This window comes from Callorhinus ursinus, unplaced genomic scaffold, assembly GCF_003265705.2.
Source record: "Callorhinus ursinus isolate GAN/ISIS: 27379988/994484 unplaced genomic scaffold, GSC_fseal_2.0 scaffold5, whole genome shotgun sequence".
Classification (NCBI taxonomy): domain Eukaryota; kingdom Metazoa; phylum Chordata; class Mammalia; order Carnivora; family Otariidae; genus Callorhinus; species Callorhinus ursinus.
Window position 1 is genome coordinate 41,244,531 of NW_027397067.1, and position 24,175 is coordinate 41,268,705.

Genomic DNA, 24,175 nt, shown 5'->3' on the forward strand with positions numbered 1-24,175 from the left:
ATTGAGTTAATGATCAACCCTGTCTTTATGATGAAGCCTCGATAAAAATCCCACAAGTTCAGAGAGCTTCCAGGTTGGTGAACATATCCCATGTTCTGGGAGAATGGGGCACCCCAACTCAAGAGTAGGCAGAAGCTCCTGCACTGGGGAAACTTTCCAGACCTTGCCCTCTGGTTCTTTTCATGTGGCTGTCCCCCTGTGTCCTTTATCATATCCATGATACAATAAACTAGTCAATGTCCATGTTTCTCTGAGTTCTGTGAGCTATTTTAGCAAGTGGTGGGACCCAAGGAGGGAGTCACAGAGCCAACTTACAGCCAGTCACTCCAAAGTACAGGTGACAACCTGCGATTTGCAATTGGCTTCCGAAGAAGGGGCAGTCTCTTGGGACTGAGCCCTTAGCCTGTGGAGTCTGTGCTATCTCCAGGTAGGTAGTCCCAGAATTGAGTTAAATCGTAGGCCTTCAGGCCGGTGTCAAAGAACTGCTTGGTGTGGAAAACGCACACATGTAGTGTCAGAAATGAAAGATGCTAAATTAGCTCAAATTAATCAGAATTCAAATAACCCTGGACATTTATTAAGTTTACTGTGTGCCGGGTGCTGGGCTAAGAGCTATATATGTATTTTCGCGTTTAATCCTCCGGCATCCAAGAAGGTGCCACCATTTTGCCTATTTTTACAGATGAGAGAACTGAAGCTTTGAGATCTGACCCCGTATGGTCAAGGTCACAGGGCTAGTAGGTGGCAACACCAGGCCTCAATAGAAACCATTTCCCTCATGGTTTCTGGTTTCTGGTTAGAGGAGCCAGAAGCCTGGGGTCAAGTTCCCAGCTCTGCCATGGCTGGGAGACCCGAACCTCACCTGTACAGTGGAGCTTAGCTGTGCCTTGGCTGGGGTCAGGGTGGGGCACTAAGAAGAAGGGATGCAGACATGCTCTGTAAAGTGAAGCGGACTACAGTCAGGCAATAGGGCTTCCTAGGCCAAATCTGCCCACAATTAGCACATTTGTAATTCAGGTGAACAGTTGCTGATAGAAAGGTGACTAAGAAACTTAGTTTCTGGGTAGGACACCAAAAGCACAGGCTGTAAAGCAAAACTACACCAGTGGGGTTACATCAAACTGAAAAGCTTCGGCAGAGCAAGGGAAATCAGCAGCAGCATGAAAAGGCAACCTACAGAATGGGAGAGATTATTTTACCAACCATGTATCTGATGAGAGGTGATATGCATCGTATTAAAAAGAAACTCCTGCATTCACTGGCATAAAAAACCAAAATGACCTGATTTTTACCTAGAAATGACTAGGCAAAGGACCTGAAGAGACATTTCTCCAAAGAAGACATACAACTAGCCAACAGATATATTAAAAGATGCTCAACATCACTACTCATCAATGAAATGCAAATCAAAACCACACCTGTTAGGATGGCCATCATCAAACTTAAGAAACAAGTGCTGACGAGGATGTGGAGAAACTGGAAACCTAACGCACTGTTTGTGGGAATGTAAAATGCTACGGCTGCTGTGGAAAACAGCCTGGAGGTTCCTCAAAAAACTGAAAACTAGAACAACTTATATCATCCAGCAATCCACTCCTGACTATTTACCCCAAAGAACTGAAAACATAGTATTTGCTCTCCCATGATCATGCAGCATTAATCCCGGTAGCCAAGAGGTGAACACGACCAAAATGTCAACTGACAAATGAATGGATAAGGAAAATGTGGTATATACACACAATGGAAAATTATACAGCCTTTTAAAAGAGAAGAAAATCCTGCCATATGCTACAGCATGGAAGAAACTTGAGGACATTAAGCAAAGCCAGTCACAGAAGGAAAAATTATGTTTGCCTTCACTTCTTTGAGCTACCTGGAAGAGTCAAACTTACAGAAATGAAAAAGCAGAATGGTGGTCACCAGGGGCTGGATGGTGGGGGAAAGGGGGAGCTGCTGTTCAAGGAACATAGAGTTTCATTCTTGCAAGCAAAAGAGATCTAGAGATGCTCTACAACAGTGGGCATATAGAGAAGGTACACTATAAAATGTAAGAGGATAGATTCCATGTTATGTGTTTTTTTTTAAAGATTTTATTTACTTATTTGACAGAGAGAGACACAGTGAGAGAGGGAACACAAGCAGGGGGAGTGGGAGAGGGAGAAGCAGGCTTCCCACCGAGCAGGGAGCCCGATGCGGGACTCGATCCCAGGACCCTGGGATCATGACCTGAGCCGAAGGCAGACGCTTACCGACTGAGCCACCCAGGTGCCCCATGTGTTTTTTTCTTTTACACTAGTTTTAAACATTAAAAAATGATTAACACAATGGTTCAAAAGCAGTGGTAGTCCCCTAGCAGCTTAATTGCGTAAGGAATTAGAAGCCTAAGTCATACACAAGTAACCACATTATAGAGTCTAATTTATTTAAAACACTAAAAACAGTATAAATACATGCATCTGTCATAGTGAATACAGACGTCCTAAGGGCGGCTGGTTAACATTTGGTGTATCCTAATCAAGAATCCACACCTTAGGGTCAGTTGTTGCTGAGCGTTGAAGAGATCTTAATCAGAGATGCACACTCCAGAGACCGCTACTGCAGGCCTTGAGCTACAACTAGCTCAAGCAGCACTAGAAGGTTTGTTAATTAGCAGAGTGATCTTACAAAGAGAGGAAGGTGGTGCTATTAGTGGTATCCAAGACATGCGGTTTGGTTTAAAATATACTATAATCTCTCAGTCGTCACATGAACGAGAGTGTGAGCATCTGGCTAGTCCAGCAGCCTATACCCTTCAGAGTTCTAGTACTCCAGTTCTGTTCTGTCTCTGTCTCGGATCCCTTTTCTTTGGACAGTCAGACAAATCCTTTGTGCCCGAAGGACAGAGAGCTAGGACTTCACAGGCCTAAAGCACAAGTTGGATGACTGTTTTTGTGCCTGTCTGTTAATAACTGTGTATAGGACAGAATTCAATTATTTATTCAGCCAACCAATACTTATCAAACTCTCCTATATGCCAGGCAGCATTCCAGACACTAGGAATACAACCACAAAACAATAAGGATGTGACAAGGATTTTGGTCAGAAGCCTGCTGGATTGTAACATACCTCCTCATGTCAAGGTTGTGTGGAAGGCTACTCACAGCTCACACCCACCACTAATCATTCGGGCTCACCAACATTTCCCTAAAGGTGCCCATTAGCCACAAATGGTCAAATTAACAAGTTGGCTCACAACAAGCCACCACGAGAAAACGCTGACATGTGGGAATAGTTCGTACCGAGATGGGCAGGTCTCTATCTTGTCTTAGATGGCTAGTGAGCTCTGGTCCTGGGAGAAACTGGGAGCTGTCTGTCCCCTCCTACTGGGAAAGGATCCAGCCTGCTGCTTGGACCACCCACTGCCAACTCTGAAAACTGCCCTTTCCTTTATCTGAGCCTTCTGCAATTCTTCTTCTCCATACAGACAGCCATGAACAGGGTGGGGGGAGTCGTCCCCAGTCCTTTTCCAAATGTCAGACTGACACAGGATCCTGGTTGGAACACAGGATGGTTTCAGTTGGTCCTCACACACACCTCACTGCTGGAGCCCCATGAGGCCCTTCGTTGGAGGTGAAGCACACGGTAATAATAGGATCAGAATCGCGACACTCTGCCCCCAGGCTCACTTTGGCACTAGCGCTTTTATCCCCATGCTTCTATCCATCCTCTGTGAAATTATTCTCCTTTGTCTCCCTCTTCAGCTTTCCTTGATTCTGATCTAAAACTTTCCTCCTGAGCCTTTTTTGCAGCCTCTAGCGCACTGCACCATAAACCATCGACACCCAACCATGCCTACTGACCCACTATTGCTATAACTCTGACCCCTTATAATTCCGGATATGTCAGATGACATTGAGTGATGCTTCCTATTGAGTCATCTGGTAAACCATTTACATGCTCGAAAGCATACATGAGGCAGCCATGGAGAAAAAGGTCAAGATTTAGGTGTATACAGTAGGGGGTGGGAGAAGATTGAGGGAAGATAGAAAGATCCTGCACAAAGAAGCAGGGACTATAGTAATCAAGACTTTGGCTCTAGACTTCCTAGTGCTTACAGAAGATAAGATAACGTGAGAGCCAGTGAGCTTAGCAATATCATAAAAGATGAAAGTAGGGGGTTGGCAGGAAGGATAGGAGGAAAGGGTAAGTCTTTTAAACCTTGAAAGGAGTCATTATTTAAGAAGAGTCTATGGCTGACACATTAGAGGGTCTACAGCCTTAAGGGCTCAGAGGGCTCATCCAGTCTAATGCCCCACATTTGCAAAAGGAGAGGTAAAACCCTCAGCAAAACCTCCCCACTCCCAAGATTTAACAAATAAAAATACAGAACACCTAGTTAAATTTGAACTTGAGGTAAACAACAAACAGTTCTTTTAGTAGAAGTATGTCCCAAATATTGCATGGGACATACTTTTTCTAAAAAAATCGTTCATCCTATGTTTTACGTATTTTATATGGCAACCCTACCTCCCTCCACAAAGGTTACTTGCTCAGTTAGCAACAGACCCAGAACGAGAATCCTGGCCTCCTGTCTTTCAGGAGGATGAGAATGAGTGAGTGCTCTAGGAGGCCCTCACCACACCTGAAAGGTAACAGCTAATGCACTACCTCTGCTTATCGATCCTTGCACTGTCATAAGAAACGTGCTTTATAAAAAAGAAAAAAAAATCCATTAAAGAGGTTCTTTACCTTTTTAATTATAACATATCCAGCATTGGTTTGGGGATCTGTGTCAACCCCCAGTCGCCTGTCACTGTCTCCCTGTATAATACGATACAGGATTTTAGAACTCCCAGTAAATGGCTCATCAGCATCTGTGGCCTGGATGGTTAAGATGGTGGACCCAACGACTGTGTCTTCAGCAAGGGTTAGGTTTCCATACTAAGAAAAAAACAGGGGAAGGAAATGAGAATGTCCATTGTCATCAAGCACAATCGCCAAAGGGCAAATCTATCTCTTTGGATCCACAATGAACACAAATCATAGTTTGCATCAATACTTACCAAGCATGTTTTCCTACCAATAAATGTGTGGTCATTGATTTTGACATCAGTCATCCTCGTAGACTGATATCCATTGCACCAAGAAACATGTCTCGGGGAGCTACTGGTAGGATTCTAAAACAGATTCCCCTTCTCACATCCAATACGTTTATTAACTGCAATTATTATACTGGTGATGATATAAATAAATAGCGACTATGTGTTGAGTACCTAAATTGTGGCAGGCATTTTACATATACTATTTTAGTTAATCGGTAATCCACCAAGGAAGAGAGGTTAAGAGGCTGAACTTTGGAGTCAAACAGCCTGGGGATGAATCCTCAGCTTGCCACTTAGTAGCCGGGTGACCTGAAGTAAGTCACCTCATTTCCTCAAGTCTCAGTTTCATCATCTGTCTTATGGAAATAATAGCAATACAACCTATGTCTTGTTTGCTGTGGGGATTGAGAGAGATAAAGAATGTAAACCCCCTTAATGCCTGGCACATGATAAGGACTCAGAAAAGATAAGCAACAAAGCACCCTATCAAGTAGCTATACTGTCATTTCCACTTGGCAGAAAAGCAAAGGATTGGAGAGGTAAACCCCACCCAGGAGCTCACAGCTAGTGAGTCACAGAATTGGGACTCAGGCCCATGCTTGTCCAACTCCAAAGCCTGTGTTCTTGCTCACTGGCCTGGACCAACCCCCACCTCTCTGCTGAAAAGCCCCCAGGTCATCTCTGTTGGCATCATGATCTTAAAGATGGTAACAGGCAGGGCCCAGGGAAAGTCTGGGGCGATGACAGACACCCACTTGCTCTCTCTAGGGTGCAGTTTGCATTTCCAACTCCCAAAGCAGGATCTTCTTATCCTCAATGTAAAACCACTGTCTAGATGCAACACAAGAAAACCACAACCCAAGGAAAGGCTCGTGGAGACTGAAAAGGAATGGGCTCTTTATCTCATGCCTGTGGGGCCCCAGCACCTGCTACCCCTTAAGTTCAGTCACACCTCTTGCCACCCCAAACCCTCTCATAACTCAATTTCCTTTGTTTGTCACAGCCTTGTCCCTATTTTGATTTATGATCATCATCACAGGGCTCTGGGCTGTCCCATAAGTGACTTCAAACACGACAAAACAGTCTAGTCAAATGGACTTCTCTCTGCTCCAGAATAGAGACCTCCCTTTTAAGGGAAGCAGTGGTAAAGCCACGCCCAAGTTTAAAGCCCAAAATATCAAATAAGTGAACGTTTTTCTTGATGTTCTCTCAACTGGTCTTTTTTCCCCTGCTCTTTCTGCCCAATTTTCCTAATTCTTGCAAATGTCTTAAGCACGTTCTTCTTTGGCTTAACCGAGAGGTCAGTTTTTCCTTTCTCTTTCTCTTACCCAGTTATTGCAAACAGAGTTTAAATCACCAGTATTCCAAATATTAAGTTTTTGACTAAAAAAAAATGCTTGTTTGAGACCTAGCGGTAATCCATTCACTGTCACAAAATATATAAGGACAAAATGCAAGTAGCCATTCAACTCCTTTCAATTTGACAAAGCTTGTCATTGCAGCTTTTAAGCAAGCCCTTGGAAGAAATGAGCCATTGGGAGTTTATAAACAGATGTTCCCAGATACTCTAACAGTGAATGCCATTGTTCTCTGAAGATTTCCAATGAAGATGGTGTCCGGGTTTGTTACCAGTGTACTGACTAGAAAGCTACCTTTAAAGTCTGGAATTTTTCCTAACCACTTGCTGTGTCTTTATCCCAGAAGTAAGGGTCAAGTAATATGAACAAAGCAAAGATAAAACAACAGGTGAAAACTACTATACTCACATCTGATTTTTCAAAGATGGGGATCTGGTCATTGATATCAATAACATGGATCTGCACATGACAGAGGGTTTTGAAATCTGAAAATCAAAGTCAAATCACAAAAATATTCATTAAACATCATGTGTTAAAACTAGAAATCTGCAAGAAACACATTGGCAAGGGAAGTGACAGTCACAGCCACAACTCTGCTACTGACATGCAGTGTTTGTGGGGACAGGATCCTCTGCTCCCCACCCACACCCACAAGACGGTCAGCAAAAGGAGGCTGGAGAAAGCTCTGAGAGAAGCTTCCCTGGGTGTCCCACTGTCCTCCAACCGCTCCTTCCCGGGTAAGACTCGTTTCTCATCAAGACTGGTTGTTTGTTTTTGGGGGTTTTTTTTCCTGTGAAGCAACCTCTCTTTTCCAACTAGTGAAACCATGTAGCCTTCAAAACCTAGAGCAAAACTATCTTTCCAGAAAGACTTCCCTGAGTCACCCAGCCAGCTGTCTTTCCTTCTCTGAACACTTCCGGCACTTACCATCCTGCATCTCCTCTGTCCTCCATGGTGGGAAAGTCAGGTGCCTATTCCTCCAAATGAGGGAGGAAGCAGTACAGTTAGCCCCCTTCAAGAGGGCTGGCTACCCAGACTGTGGGAGGCAACAGGGGGTCAGAAGTAGCTCATGGAACCCTGGGAAAATGACACAGGCTTTATGGGGTGGGTTTGACAATTCAAAGATCTAGTCCGAGATTGCAGGTTCAAGCAAGGTCCAAGATGAGCATGGAATGCAGGTGGGGATGGGGTGCCAGGGAAATATCCAGAATGAGAAACAACGTGACAGGTTCTCTGTTGGGGTTGCCACGGCTCTAAACCATGATGTACTGTGTTGTATAATAGCTAAGACTCAGGGCTCAGGAGTCCCACTGTTGAATTCTGACTCTGCCCCTTATCAGATGTGGGAAAACTTATCAGATGTGTGTCTCTCGAGGTCTCTGCGTCTCAGTTAGTTAATCTATAAAATGTAGATAACAACAGAACTGGAGTTCTTGTCATAATACAAACTGTCAGCACTCTCTGTGTACCAGGCCCTGTATGAAGTGCTTTACCAGCATTACTCATTTCATTGTCATACAAGTTTCATGACGTAGATACTATGATCGTCCTCATTTAGTTCATGAATGAGGAAGCCACAGGATAGAGAAGTTAGGTAACCAGAATGAGGTCACACAACTAACTAGTGGTCAAGCCAGAATTCAAATCCTTGTGCTCACTTTGCCTTCTCTGTCCGCTCTCCACCCTTCCACCCCGCTCCGTGTCCCGGGAGGCTGACCTCAGAGACTGCATCCGGGCACCCTGGCTCCTGCCAGGGGATGGGAGGAGGGGTAGGAGGAGAGAGGTCGGGAGGTAGTTTCTCCCAGTAGCCTCTTCTGTAGGCAAAAGTATTGTTCCTTTGTGGAATGCTGCCTTCAATCGCCCCTTCACATCTCCGTGGAGGGAGGCTGTCCATTGCGCTTCGCGCCGCCAGTTGGTTTCCCTTCACCCTGCCCACAACCTTTACAAATAATCTCTTCTTTAAACTCTTCTTGGTTATTCCTCGTTTCCTGCTGGGATCCCAACAGATACACTCAGGCAGTCTAACTCCAGAGATGGTGTCCAATGCACTGGACATGAGGCCAGGCTTATGATCTAATAACAATTGAATTATAATAATGGATGCTGATAAAAGCTGGGGTCAGTCCCCAGAACATTTGAGGACAACAAGAATGGTTAACAATGGTTCGGGGATGGAAGGGGGGTGGTTTCCCAGGACCTGAACTCGCTGGCTCCCAGCTCTGCACAAACCTCACTTGGGCCAGTAGTGTGGCCTCCTGGGTAGCGAGCCCTCTCCAATCTTATGGAAAGCTATGTTAATTAAGCCTAGTCTCTAGGCTATATTAGTGCACAATTTATGTTTAATTCCATCTGCATGCATATCTATTTATGTATAAATCTATTTTGTGATCTGGTCCCTATTTTCTATAGATGTACTCACGAACATAGACAATTTGTAATCTGATTTCCACCTTATGCTCTTACAGCCTCACATTACTTCAGGTCTCCATGCATTTGTAGATGGAATTTCTTCTCCTCCATAAGCTCTGCACTATTTTGTAACTTGTCATATTCATCCTTCAAAACTCAGCTCAATGACACCTCTTCCAGAAAGCCTGACCTGCTCTCTCCCTCCACTAAGTCACTCATTTCCTTCATGGGCTACCTTGTACATGTTTCTTGTAATTTATTCATTCACATGTCCATCTCCTTTATCATGAATGCCCCTTGAGGACAGACCCTGGGTCTTATTCACCTGTGTATCTTCAATACCTTGAATGGTGTCTCATGCAAGGTAAGTGCTCAATAACTGTTTGCTGAAAGAATGGATGGTTAATGGTGTGAAATCGTTAATTCACCATAGGCAGGGATGATTTATTATACTCACTTCTGTTGTACCTCTTAACATAATTCTAGACATATACTAGGTCCTCACTATTTGCCAAATTACTAACTTCCAAAAAGTCTTTATTGGGGGCCTGTTAAACCCTAATTCTCTTCAGTATGTCAACATCTGTACAAAGGGGGAAATTAGAGGAGTGGTGTGAAATGATGCTCTTTTCTTCTCCATACCTATATAGTCTGTGACTCCCAGCACGATGATTACTGAACTGTTTGGTCATCTGAGATTGGGTGCTCATTAACTCAGAGAAAGATTCTTAACCTAGGAGTGTGTGTGTGTGTGCCCCCAAAATCAATCTGGCTCTGAATACATGTGTTTTTGTGTGTCTGTGCACAATCATCCAAAAATGTGTGCATTTGTTAGAGAACGCACAGTTTTCATCAGATCTTCAAAGGGTCTTGTGAGCCAACAAAGATTAAGAACGACTTGCTTTGAAATTATATAGGAGTCAGGAACAATGTCTCCTGACGTCTCATGGCCAAGTGAGGGGTGATAGAAGACAGACCTTCCCCAATGATGCATTCCTCCTCCACTTTCATACAATAGAGTCTTTAGAGTCCAAAAGGGAGAATTGGAAAATACAATTAATATTCTGGGTCATGATCTCAGTGGCCATGAGAATAGGCCTTGCCGACCTCCAACAACAGGGAACTTAATTGATGATGGCTCCCTGCTGTGCTCTGAAATGCAGCAGCATGTTTGCACGGAGGACTTGCTCCCCATGGGCTGCCCCCAGCCAGTGACTAGGCAAGGCAGGCAGGCCAAGACAGCCATATTCTAGGAGATCACAGATTCATTCAATGGACAACTTTGGACTTCCCAGGGACCTTGGCCAATTTTTTTTGACTCTCTGTGGTCTATGGTACTCCCACCAGCTTTCCTTCACTCAGGGTTAGGCTTGTACTGTGGTCTGATGGCTCCCCCAACCTTCTCAGGCCATCCCCCCCATTTTTTTTCTCATGGGCCTTTCCCCTAATAAAATCCTTATACATTTAATCCCCTTTTGGCATCTGCTTCTCAGAGGACTGGAACCAATACAATAATGTTGCCTGAGCTGTAACTCTGGCCTATACCACGTTGGACCAACTGCCTCTGTGCTCCATGTGTGTCTTACGAAGGAAGCAAGAGCTCTCAGATGGCATCCTGTAATACACCCGGGCATCAGAGCAGTCTAACAAAGCACAACTAGAAGGAAAACAGGGATTTTCACTTTTGACAGTGAATGTGATACTAACCTTTGTCAGCCACCTCTACTGTCAGGTTGTACTGAGGAGTGTCTCGCTTCTTCAAGGACTGCTCAGCTAACTGGAACACTCCTGAGTAGGTTTGGACCAGGAAAAGTCCTTCCTTGGGAAATGTGGGGATTTGATCCACAATTCTGTATACTAAAACACTGTTGGCAGTGTTTTCTTCATCATCGTCATGGGCAATAAAAGTCCCTATATTGCTCCCTGTGGAGAAAGAATAAAAGGAATCCATCCATTACAGATTCTATTTAATTTACTGTATTCAAAATGGTTTCACTGGATAAGCACGTTCCTAGAAAGTGCTGTAAATCCCTCTGAGTAGCAGACTAAAGTTCTTACATTCATTTGATTCTTCTAACACTTGCCATAATGTAGTGTGTTGAGCAGTATATTATTAGTCTGATAGGGCCAGCATAACAAAGCACTACAGACTGGGCAAATTTAACAACAGAAATTTATTTTCTCACAGTTTTTGAAGGCTAAAGGTCTAAGATTAAGGGGCCGGCAGAGCTGGTTTCTTCTGAGACTTCTCTCCTTGACTTCTAGATGACTATCTTCATGTGTCTTCACATGGTCATTCCTCCAGACATGTCTGAGTCCAGATTTTCTCTTCTTAAAAGGACATTAGTCATAATGACAGTATTTTACCTTAACTACCTCTTTATAGACCCTAGCTCTAAGTAGTAGTCCCCCTTTGAAGTACTGAGGGTTAGGATTTCACCATATGCATTTTAGGGGGGACAGAATTCAGCCCATAACAAATAGACCTTATTTGGAAATAAAGCCTCTGCAGATGTGATTTGTTAAGGATCTTGAGATGAAATCATCCTGGACTTAGGGTAGGCCTAAATCTAGTGATTGGTGTTCTTATTAGAAGATGAGATGACACGAGACACACACAGAGGGGGTGGCTATGTGAAGGAGGAGGCAGAGCCTGGAGTTAGGCCATAAGCAGTGAGGAATGCCAGGAGCCACCAGAAGCTAGAAGAGGCTGGGAAGAATTCTCTCCTAGCTGGCATCTTGATTTTAGACTTCTGGCCTCCGGAACTGTGAGAGAATACATTTCTGTTGTTTGAAGCCAAGTTTGTGGTAATGTGTTCCAGCCATCCTTGGACACTGATAGACAAGACAAATGGTGTAACTCGACAAGGAAAAGCCAACTGTGGCTTGCTTCTAAGCAACTTCGTGCAACAACTGCAGAGACCGACCCCACGCTGCAGATAACACAGGGCAAAGAACAGGCACACATCCCCCGCCTTGCTGCGGGTTATGGCCCTTTGTATTTTATTCCTGTGAGTATTTCGGTCCGGGGAGTTCCAGCAGGCAGAGGCTATGACTCACTGCTCCCTCCAGTTCTGGGTGAGTTATAATAGGTTCTGGATCATCTTGCTCTGTGAAATGAGAATTGTGGGTTTCCAAGAGGCAGCAAGAATCCCACCGTGGGGCTAAAACTTGAACACATCCCAGTTGTGGAGTTAGGTTTCACCCCTTCCCCAATCAATCTGCATTCACTGACTTACATGGAAATTTGGAGGCGTTGTCTTTTCTTTTTTTTTTTTTTTTTGAGGGGGGAGGTAGGGAAGTTTCTATGTTATGTCTGTCATGGAGCTAGACGCATGTAGACATGTCTCGTGGGCTGGGGAGGGGGCATCATGACCAACAGGGCACAGGCGAATATTTATCCAAGAGAGTAGCAGCTGCTCTTGCTGAGTCCACTACAACCAAGTCACCTTTGTGGCATGCATCTGCCCTTAAGTGTCTGTGTGTTGGGATGAAAGAGTATCTTACTGAATCCTGTGATCCTCTGGGGTCGGAGTGGCCCTGCTTTGGACCTCTCCTCTCAGCAAGTTAAGTGTAACACAGAGGACACTGTTCTTCTCCCACCCCACAGGAAAATTCCAGCTGTCAGAGGCACCATAAGGACAGTTGACATCAGTGACCAGGGAAATTCCAGCAGAGAATGCCTCTTCGGTGGGAGCAGAGAATCTTTTTGGATGCGCCAGAAGTAAAAGGAGGGCCAGGTCTCTGAAGAACAAAGGCCAGGAACGAGTGGCAGCCCAAATTGATTCAGAGGTATTTACAGCAGCTCTTGGGGTACTCAGAAATACTTTAAGGAGGTGGGGCTTTTACGAGAAGCTAAACTTCCTGTATGAACACATAGGATTTGGTTAACAAGTGGGATTTCAGAATTAATATTGGCACTGCTAAAACTTGGGGACATGAGTCCCACAAGATTCTGGCTAATCAAAGACACCAAAGAGGAGAATATCAACACACTAGAGAATAATTTAGTATTTTATTGAGCTAGACAGTAAGGTAGGGAGCTAGGACATGGTTTTGTACCTCTTTTAGGCTAAATATAAAGAACAGACTCAATCTCTGTTGATTTATAAGAATTCCTGGTCCACTAAGTCTACTATTCGACACTTTGTGAGACATTGTTACAAAATAAATTCTCACCTTTAGAGAGGCGAATAGCTCCCTGGGCCCCTGAACAATTTATTCTACCAACAATGACTTCCTCACCAGTCTCAGAAAACCAGTACTATCCTCTTCACAAAGGTAGGCAGCTTCTAAAATGGTTCCCAGTGATTCCCCCAAAATGATTCCTTGGTGTAACCCCCTCCTTCTGAGTGTGGCCTGAGCCTAGTGACTCACTTCTAATCAATGGAATATGGTGAAAGTGACAGATGCCACTTCAGAGATTACATTATAAAAATACTGCCTTTCATCTTGCTCACCATTTTTCAAGCTCTTCCTGCCCCCCCCCACCAAACTTTCCCTCTGAATCAAAGGTATGCATCTGAGCTGCACTCTGATTCCTGACTCACAGAAACTGATATAATAAATGTTTGTTTGAAGCCGCAAAGTCTGGGGGCTATTTGTTATGCAGCAATAGATAATGAATACACCAAATGTTAGGCCCTATAAAAGAGACTTGAGGGATCATCTGGAAAGTTCTTCAAAGGTCCTCTGCCTTCCTTCAGTATCACAAACCAGAAATCTGGAAGGTTTTCAAAAAGGGTGATGCCACAAGTATTTCTTGGCTATTGTCACTCTCTCCATTGTTACACAACATCACTGTTAGAAGATTCTTCTTTGTAATTAGCTAAAATCCTTCAAGCTGTCATGTAACCCTTCCTGCTGCAGCAAACATTAGAATAAATGAAAAAGACAAGCCCTAAGCAGAACATACTGACAACAGGCCGCCTATATAGGACTCCTGACAGCAAGAAAACAAAACAAAACAAAACAAGTAAAACATGCACATTGAGCAAACAAGCCACAGGAGCAGGGCCCATCGTGCTGCCAGAACAGCACCCACTGTGTCAAAAATGTGTAGCAAGAAGAGTAGAGCGATCAAAGAAAATGATGAGAGTGTCCACAAGGCATGGGAGAGAGGATCTGCTCACAAGGACAGCAGAGCCCTAAGAGTGGCAGTCATAAGAGACTGCTAACCTTGTAAGTCTCTGGAACTTGCACAAAACAACAGACAAACACATTCCAAGAAATACCAGCCTGTTCAACCAACGGGCTCATCACCACAGGGTAATAGACAAGAGTTGTCCCAAATCCAGGGAAGTCATAAAACTCCCAGAAATCCTAATGTCCTTGTAGTAGAGGTCCCCTGTACAAAACTAAAGCCACCATTCGACACAGTAAAACGCATCACAGCAGGTCAAGAAGACTTGCAAGGACAAAAAGAGGTAGGACTCGAACTTCATCTACCAGCTTCCTAAACTATTATTTGACTCCTAGAGAAGGAGGATCAAGGGTCAAAAGTCAACTTCCGTTTTTGGCGCTTACTTACTGCAAGGTATCTGACATTGGATGTAATTATTTATCTAAATTATTTAGCAAATTTCATGAGATTTTATCTGTTACTGGGATTGTTAGAAGGCAAATAAGAATCTATGGGAAAACTTTGCAAATGAGATAACCTTATATATGTATTCAGGATATGGGCATAAGTGGTTACGGTGCCAGTGGCAGTGGTAAGGGTGTAGAAGTAATAGTAGTAGTAGTAGTAACAGTTATAGTAGTGGGAGTAATGGTGGTAGTAGTTATAAAAGCTCCAATTTAAGAATGCGACCCAGATATTATTTGAGCTGAAATACTGTACCTGTGTGATTCCCAAAGTGCACTCAAATCTCTCTCCTGTGCCAGACATGCACAGATGATCCCCAATCACACTTACCTGCCCATCTTTTCCCTGGTGGAAAGGAGAAAGGGATTGCGGAGGTAACATATGGAGGCCAGTCACATGGCTTTGAACAGCTCCCATTTCTTACCTATATTTTCATTCTCCTGGACCTCAAATACGGTCACTGCAGATGGACATGTAGGTGGGTTATCATTAATGTCTTTAACTTTCACACGGATTTCCAGTGGGAATGAAAGCACTTGTCCAACTTCATCCTTTGCCACAGCATAAAAAACATACTACAACAGGAAGATCAGTGTTAAGACAGGACTCCTCCATCCTCCCCATTAAAAGGCAAAGAAAACAGCTATTTAATTTACCCCTTTATTTTCAATTTACTTTGAACTGGGAAACAAGAAAAAATGAAATGGGTCAGATCTGTGGGGTGCTCTCTTGTCTTTGAAAGCAATCATGTACTGGGGTTCAGAACACAGTTTGGGGTTTTTGTTGTTGTTTTTAAGTAAAATCGATTCTGCCCTGAGTTGTCCATAGGCACAGGACTCTGTCTTTGTTGCCCGTGAAACTCTTCCCAGATTTACTCACCGAATCCTTTTCTTCTCGGTCCAAGGGCTGAGTCACATAAATACCTCCTTCCTGGTCAACTGAAAATGGGAATCTTGGCAGCTTCTCCTTGTCAACTAAGAAGTACTGTGCACCTGGCTCATTCCACTGCACCTATAAGGGCCACAGTGAGTTGTCAGGAGAGATATATCAAGACCAAGAGAACTGGAAAGGAATAAACACTTTTCTGGTTCTCAATTTGAAATTTCTGACAATCTTGTTTGTACGGCTGTGGTTTCCTATAACTACTTCATATTCAACCAAAAATAAGCCTTTTTTCCTTCTTTTTTTTAACCAAGTTATAGTGCTCAAAAAAAGCACACAGGGGTATTTTTCTTCTCTAAAGCAATTTTTGTGAACCCTCTAAAGAGACTGTGGGTTGTTCTTTTGGAAGTCTGACCATGGAGTCTTCCTATCCATGAAACATCAATTTAAGAAACAAAATGTACTTTACAGCTGGTACTATCTGAGAACAAAGCCAAGAGGTATGACAAGTTTCTGTAACTCCCCAGTGAGGATGATAAGAGCAGTAGGAGACACTCTAAGCTCATCTCCATGCCATGATTTAAGACAGATAGTTCATAAGTAAAGCACATTCCTCCCCTGAATATTTAGTCTTAAAGACTTCGGAGATAAGAATAATTGCCAACTCCTAGTATTGTTTGTAAACAACTTGGCAAAAAATAAATAAACTCAATAGTAAGCACTTGCTAGAGACAGAGCCCGGCCACTCTGATATTCTAATACTAATAATAACACCTATTAGGGGTTTGCCATATGCCAGATGCAATTCTAAACACTTTTAAGTATTATCTCATTAAATTCTCAAAGAGCCTGATGAGGTAGAGTGGTGGAGACAATTGTTATACCCATTTTATGAATGAGGAAACTAGGGCACAATATTTAAATGACTTGCCCAAGCTCCTATGGCTATCTGAAATTTCCAGACCGAACTATTCTCTTAGACCAGCTCGGGAAGGGTATTAAGGAGCCTCCATCATCCCTTGTTAGTTATTTAAGCACCATCCTCTTGTCCAAGCCAAAGACTGGTGTTCTTGGTTCTCAGGGACCACCCCTGTGTCCTAAAAATTCAGTCTGACTTCTTTTCTCTTGAGCTGTCCCCCTCGATTCTTCTTCTTGGGTTTCAAGACACCTAAATCACTTTCCCCCGGGCCTGGGAATCATGTGTAGCACTCTAGAATTTCTCTACTTCAACAAACTTGAGAGCAAATAAGTATGTTTGTTCTTTTTGGCATTTGTAAGTCTTTATGGAGACAACCTAAATAATAAATAAGACTTTAGTAAAGACCTAAGTCTGAAATTCTCATGGCTGTGAGTCCTGACACAGTTTCTTAGCTGGTAAAGCAGACTACCTCTTGCTTTCATTCCTTTTTTCACCCTGAAGGTGAGGTTCATTAATTCAACATTTCAACAATTAAATATCCTTTTAAGATAGACAATAGATATGATGGGATGGGCCATTCCAGTGCCCCTTAACAACAACACCCGTGGGGCGCCTGGGTGGCTCAGCTGGTTAAGCGACTGCCTTCGGCTCAGGTCATGATCCTGGAGTCCCTGGATCGAGTCCCACATCGGGCTCCCTGCTCAGCAGGGAGTCTGCTTCTCTTTCTGACCCTCTTCCCTCTCGTGCTCTCTCTCTCTCTCTCTTTCTCATTCTCTCAAATAAATAAATAAAATCTTTAAAACAACAACACCCATGCAGAAAAACCTTAGGGGAACTCCAAGCTGAGACTCATAACATTAATACCTTTTATCCACTTTCACAGATACTACCTCTGAGTTAATCTCCACAACAATCAGAGAGGTGTGGTTATCCCCATTTTATTGATGAGAAGTTGGGGCTCAGAAGAGTTAAACAGCTTATTCATGATCGATCATTAAAATAATGGAGCGGGCACAAGGTTTTGGTTATCTGCTTCTAAATCCAGTGCTCTTTCACTAATCCACAGCTTTCATGTCAAGGAGCTCCTGATATTCCAGAAAAGATAAGATCTGGGTGGACCTAAGAGCAGATTTCCAGGATCTAAGGTAGGAGGGGACCCAGGGTAAGAGCTCCAGCCATGGGGAGGGGAAGAGGGGGACATGTGAATGAAGAGGAGAGGCACATATAGGAGACGAAGTTGCAGGAAGGTGGTCTCCAAGGGTACAGGTTGCCTACTTGACTCCTACTCTTAGCCAGTCCTGCTCTGTCCCTCAGTCTATGATGGGATGAGTCTACTGGATAAAGACTTTCTCACAAGAATAAGAAGAAGCTTTTCAAAAATATTTACAGTTCCTATTCAAATCATGTATATACACATGATTTGTGCACCATATAGAACCCACTCCAGTGCAGCCATATCCCATACTACGGACAGTACACAGACATTAGTGGTATCTACTCGGAAGGTGAAGGTGAGCGAAGTTCTCTTTTAAAGCTTGTGTGTTTGTGTGTGTGTATCTGAATCCAAGCTGGTAAAGTCCAGAGTTTACCCATGATAATAAACTAATAAACTCCAGAGACTTGGGGCCAGAGTCTTTATCTACTTAGTTTGTTTTATAATTATGCTATGTACAAATGTACCAAATAAATATATCAGTGAAGAGCATGAGAGTGGGCCTCCACAAAGTGAGGCCATTTATCTACTAGTCTCAAGACACTCCTTGGGCACTACCTGAGTGATTTTGATGGGGTGAGGTTCAGTTGAGTTTTCTACGATCTCCACAAGTTCTGGTGCTTTCCAAATATTCTCCTTCACCATAATATCCACAGATGTGGTGTCACTGAAAGAATTCTCATTCTGGCCTCCCATGTCCTTCACTGAGACCACCAGATTGTAGTTAACATTCTTACTTGGATCCAGTGCCCGAGATCCTATGGGAAGTAGGAGAGAAAAAGAAACATCTCCAAAGGTAACACAGATCTAGGTCCATTTTTCTGACTCAGTCTCACAAGGGCATCACTTGACTTACCTTCTAGGGTAAGTGAAATCGCCCCGGTTTTGTTGTTGATCTGGAAGTACATGATGTTGTTGATCTTGGGAAGCTGAATGACAATTTCATAAATAAGCTGACCATTGGGAGTGGCTGGATCATCCAGGTCTGTAGCATTGACATACATGAAGGGCTTTCCTATTTAACAAAATATCCCCAGAGGGGGAAAAAAAGATGTTTATTGAAATCCAAACCAACCATAGCCACTTTTATCTTCTAAGATAAAATTCTTAAGGGAATGGGGGAGTTTATACTAGCAGGGAAATAAATCTTTATCTTACTTCCTTCCACTAAGATGGGGTTTCTCAAAGTATGGTCCAGGGATTTGTAAGGGGTCTTTGAGATTATTTTTAGGTTTGATGGAGTAAAAAAGTCATGCATGTGTAAAAGATCCACTGAAGCACAAGATAATTCAATGGATTTTAGCATAAAGGAGTATCAAAAAAAAGACATTGATACAATTTTAGATTTCACATCACCACCAGCCTTTAAGAAACCACCACTTGTTGAGTTCTGGTGTAGTATCAAAGAATATCCACAGTTATCTGAAAATGCTATTACAATACTCCTCCTTTTTCCAACCGCATATCTGTGTGAGGCCAGTTCTGCTTCATATGCTTCAACCAAAACAGCATATGGCAACAGAATGGATGCAGAAAAAGACAAGAATCCAATTGTTTTCAGGGAATTACTCCAGTCACTAAGAGATGTGCAAAGATTAAAACAAAGCCATCCTTAATAATTCCTTTTGTCTTTGAAAATAGTTATTTTTCACTAAAATATGTTGATTATTACTTACCATGAATTAAATTTATAAAATTCTAATAAGGTAAATATTGGTAGATATAATTAGTGAAGTACTGGAGCCAGCTCATGAGAGCCAATAGTTGAATTTCCAGAAACTTTGTGAGCCAATTATTAACACCTTTGGTAGCTTATATGAGCCATGGTGGCAGTATTTATACCACAGAAATTGGAAAATGCTACACATCAGGGCTTTTCCCCTCAGAGAGACAGCTACTAAACATTTACCAACACATCACTGGATAGAACCCATATATTTAAAAAAAAAAAGTCCTTTGGAGTTATTAATAATTTTTAAAAAAACACAGGATACCACAAAGTTTGGGAACCACTGATCTAGATGTATAGAGAGAAAGCGTAAGACTTGGAAGATTTTTTTTAATGTTTTATTTATTTATTTATTCATGAGAGTCAGAGAGAGAGAGAGAGAGAGAGAGGCAGAGGCAGAGGGAGAAGCAGGCTCCCTGCTTAGCAGGGAGCCCGATGCGGGACTCGATCGCAAGACCCTGGGATCATGACCTGAGCCGAAGGCAGACACTTAACCATCTGAGCCACCCAGGTGCCCAGACTTGGAAGATTCTTATTTAGCGGATTTCATAAGTGAGTCTTTGGTTGTAAGCTCAGGGATAGAGATATTCCATGTAATAAAGTGGAAGGAATATTCTCCCCAAGTTATTGGAAGTGGGCATTGAAGAGAGAGATAGAGAAGATTAAGTAACCTAGAGGGAAATTTGACAGTGAGTTGGCAGAAATGGCCAAGAGTTTTTCTGAGAACTTAGAAGTCTAATATTCACATTTATTTTCTTCATATTCATATTATGACATAATGCTCTTTCATCTCCCCAGATCTTCAATAGAGCCACACACCTATGCCTTGATGAGGGGCTTTTATGGAAATGAAGGGTATAAGCAAAGTGAAGGGATGAGCTGTAAGTAGGAGTTGCAAGTAAAAGAAGAAAAGGAACTGGGAGCCAACAGTGACCATGAGCATGAAGATTTCTGGGAGAATTTAGGAGAATGAGCTCACCTCTGCAGAGTATTCTTGAGTGTCCTAGAGCTGTAAGGTGTTCTAAAGCTTGTTCTAGAAACATAGTTCTCAACTGGGGTGATTTCGCCCCCCACGTGACATTTGGCAATGCCTGAAGGCATCTTTGTTGTCACAGCTTGGGAGGAGGGGTTGCTAATGGCATCTGGTGAGTAGATAGATGTCAGGGATCCTGCAAAACACCCTACAATGCACAGAAGAGCCCCTGACAAAAAGAGAATTATTGGTCCCAAGATGTCAATAGTGCCAAAGCTGAGAAGCCATGTCTTTGAGCAATGAGGATAATAAAATAACTCCTAGAGGACTGCTGTGAAATTAAAGTATGACAGGAAGTGCTTAATGAGTCATGCTGCAGCTGTTAGCCACACAAATCTGCCCCTTCAGCCTGATATTCTTCACCTTTCCATAAATATCTCCGGACTCCTGCCTTTTACCTGGGCGAGAATTCTGTCTTACTGAGCCTTCATACTTTTTCTGGAGAAATGTGGGTCGATTGTCATTGATGTCCTTCACTTCTATGGTGATGGGAACTGGGCCCTCCACTATAGTTCCTTGAGCATCCAGGGCTGAGACCTGATGAAGAAAGGAAAAGGAAACCACCTTGATGATTCTGATCTTCATATCACACACTCAAAAGTCAGTTGAAGGAAATTAGAGCTCAAAGATCCAATAACCTGGTGACTAGAGGGGAGAAAGACACCCATAAAAGCCCCATACTGGGAGCTACTAAAATAGGGACCCAATCAGTTAAACTCTGCTAATCATGTCTGTGTTCTCCCAGCAGTAAGGTATGCTGGACACTGGACATGCTTCTTTTCTAAATATAAGTCAGTGAAATAAGAACATTTTGACCCTTAAGGCTATGGAGGTGCCATGTCCTCTGACAGATAATTTTAGTAGTCAACCTGCAAAGCCAATAGAAGTTACCAGATGGGAAGTTTTGCTTGCCCTTTTTTCTACAATTAGTTCTCTACCATTCCTATGTATTCAGATGCCAACCATAAAAAAACTAAGGAGGACAAAGAGGGAGAAGGTCTCTTTAGTGAGAGCGTCTGAACATTGGTTACTTCTGCTTTCTTGCAAGGCCCATAGGCATTCTATCCCCGCACTGATGCTGCCTTCCCTGCGGGTCCAAAGCCCACACAACAGCCACAGGCAGATAACACTGAAATATCAGAGAAGCACTGGCTTGGTTTGATCCAGGTGCTTGAGCATGGCCATCCTTGAACAAGTAATGCCATCTGAGGGCTTTGGCAATTCAAATTGAGTTACTCTGGTTAAAAAGCCTGAGGAAGGACGCCTGGGTGGCTCAGATGGTTGAGCGTCTGCCTTCGGCTCAGGTCATGGTCCCAGGGTCCTGGGATTGAGTCCCGCGTCGGGCTCCCTGCTCCTTGGGAGCCTGCTTCTCCCTCTGCCTCTCTCTCTCTCTCTCTGTCTTTCATGAATAAATAAATAAAATCTTAAAAAAAAAAAAAAAAGCCTGAGGAAGAGGGTATCTTTGCCATACCCAAAGGGGTATCCCTTTGTAGTTGGTAAAAAATGGACAAATGAGATTTGCAAAGCATGCCATTAATGTCAAGAGAGCTGTAACAGGATTCTATGAAAGAAGTGAAGGTGCCAGTGATACTTCCAGGACAAAGCTAAAGGATAGTCAGAGAGGTTGCAGTTAGGTTGCTTTGACTCTTCTCAAGTCACCTGGAGTTTGTGAACAGCTCTTGTTTCTCTATCCAAGGCTCTGTTATGATATAGAAGTCCATCTGGTTGTATCTGAAATATGCCATCTGTCTCTCCAGTTAGTTTGAAAGTCACAGCAGGAGGACTGGCCTTAAACTGGGAAAAGGCAAAAATCAGATTAGGTTGTAAGGAAACAGAATGTTGTAGAATTTGTAGAAAGTCGCCAGTTTCAGGTAACATTTTCATTTTTATAATTACTAAATAAGATCTGAGCTTTTAAAGTGATACGTTCTCGGGGCGCCTGGGTGGTTCGGTCGTTAAGCGTCTGTCTTCCGCTCGGGTCACGATCCCAGCGTCCTGGGATCGAGCCCCACATTGGGCTCCCTGCTCGGCGGGAAGCCTACTTCTCCCTCTCCCACTCCCCTTGCTTGTGTTCCTGCTCTCGCTGCCTCTCTCTGTCAAATAAATAAATAAAATCTTTTGAAAATAAATAAATAAATAAAAGTAAGTGATACATTCTAGGGGTGCCTGGGTGGCTCAGTCGGTAAGCGTCTGCCTTCTGCTCGGGTCATGATCTCGGGGTCCTGGGATCGAGTCCTGCATCGGGATCCCTGCCCAGCAGGGAGTCTGCTCCCCCCTCTCCCTCTGCCCCTCTGCCCCCCCATCCTCTTTCTCTCTCTCTCTGTGTCTCTCAAATAAATAAATAAAATCTTTAAAAAAATAAAGTGATACATTCTAAAAATTTGCTTGAACATTAACTATTTAACCTTTAAAATACATTTCCTTCAAGAAACAATGTATGATATAATTTAATACATTGACAAAAGCCAACTGATGCTTTAAATTGTAGCTGGAGTTAGATGAGATTTTTTTCTGAGAATATCTGAGAGCTTTGACATCACTGGCTTCTAAGAAACATTAAAAGAAATAACTTTATTGCTAGGATTAAAAAAGATGTCATCTGCTACTTCTAAACATTGTGACAAAGGTCAAAAGACATTTTAATATTAAGGAAAACAATTTCAAAGTGGCTTTAACTTGATAAAGTTCTATATGACAATCTCTTAATTACATTTTCAGAAGTGAAGAAAATATCAATAATTATTCATGTAAGAGTTATAGCACTTTTAAGACCACAAGAATAGAAAATTCACATAAAATAAAGCAGACATAAAAGTTTGTTCAACCTCATTAATAATCTTAATACACATTTATAATTTTTATTAACAGTAAAAATCAATAACAGCCAATGTACAGGACATAAAGAAACACATGTATTATTGATGGAAGTGTAAATTAGCACAAATTTCCCTTTGGAAATCACCTGAGGCATAGAATGTAGTCTTTGATAGCAAACATCACTTAACAGAATTTATCCTAAGGAAATATTTCTCCAACAATAAACTACATGCTTGTAGTATAAGTAGCCTTATTTACAATGCTGGAAAGTTGAAAACTCCTAATGAACAAAAACTAAAGGTGATAATATTATTACAGCACATAAAGTTGATAGAACATTAATCATTAAAATGTTCATTCTATAAATTATGAAGCAGCATAAGAAAAAAATTACAGAAGGAGACTATAAGAGTAAATCTAAACTATGATTGTAACAGTACCAAAAGCATTCATGTCAGTGGGCAAGATATGGGAAAAAAAACTAGTTAATGTGCTAAGTGGGTAGAACTGTGAGTGAATACTTTTTTGTGTTTGTTGTTGATATTATGTTGTTTATGTAATAAAGAAAAGTGTTACTATTTTGTGTTTTAAGGATATCAATGGGAAAGATGGAATAAGGATCGAAAAAAGAACTTTTCCTCCATAAAAGCAATGAGAAACTGGAAAGAAAAATTATAAATAAATATCAGCTTTTTCAGAACCTTGGAAATTAACCAAATGCTTGCAAGATCCAAGAAGTGTTTAATTAAGAAAATTACTTTCAATAAGAACCAAGTTTTGTTATTAGTTTGACTTGCCCTAATTCCGTTGTCTTTTCTCAAGATATGCATTAACCTTGAAATCCAACAGCCTCAGAGCCTCAGTACTATGGAGGGGGCGGAAAGGGTTTGGAGTTTCCCAAAATCCCCGTTCCCAGACAACTGCTATTATCTGACCTATCTGGAGTTCCCTGGAAACACCTACTCAAATGGCTTGTCTTTATCTGACCTCAGAGTTCACTCACTGCAAACGGTTTTTCTCTTGGGGAATTTGTCAAAAATAATCATCAGCAATTGTTTAACATTGCAGCTACCTGAGGCAGTGATAACAGCTGATACAAACAAGAATCTGACCAAAATACTTAAATAGTTCATCTGGGAAGTAAGAT

At 42.4% G+C, this 24,175-nt stretch overlaps 1 protein-coding gene and 1 long non-coding RNA gene across 2 annotated transcripts in view; one reads left to right on the forward strand and one right to left on the reverse strand.

Annotated features, from left to right (window-relative positions):
- The window catches only part of CDH17 (cadherin 17), a 64,536-nt gene that overhangs the window by 20,028 nt on the left and 20,333 nt on the right, over positions 1 to 24,175 (reverse strand). Inside the window, exons 4-12 of the mRNA XM_025871489.2 lie at positions 21,871 to 22,005; positions 20,610 to 20,748; positions 18,306 to 18,464; positions 18,008 to 18,207; positions 15,315 to 15,446; positions 14,860 to 15,010; positions 10,556 to 10,771; positions 6,848 to 6,924; positions 4,729 to 4,920 (exon numbers count right to left, since the gene is read on the reverse strand). Of these exons, the coding sequence (XP_025727274.1) occupies positions 4,729 to 4,920; positions 6,848 to 6,924; positions 10,556 to 10,771; positions 14,860 to 15,010; positions 15,315 to 15,446; positions 18,008 to 18,207; positions 18,306 to 18,464; positions 20,610 to 20,748; positions 21,871 to 22,005 (1,401 nt within the window). The remainder of the gene's footprint in view (positions 1 to 4,728; positions 4,921 to 6,847; positions 6,925 to 10,555; positions 10,772 to 14,859; positions 15,011 to 15,314; positions 15,447 to 18,007; positions 18,208 to 18,305; positions 18,465 to 20,609; positions 20,749 to 21,870; positions 22,006 to 24,175) is intronic.
- LOC141372817 (uncharacterized) lies at positions 11,875 to 23,753 on the forward strand. The gene is made up of 4 exons (XR_012378264.1): positions 11,875 to 11,926; positions 12,459 to 12,640; positions 17,303 to 17,381; positions 23,621 to 23,753. It is a non-coding gene; the product is annotated as an uncharacterized lncRNA (long non-coding RNA).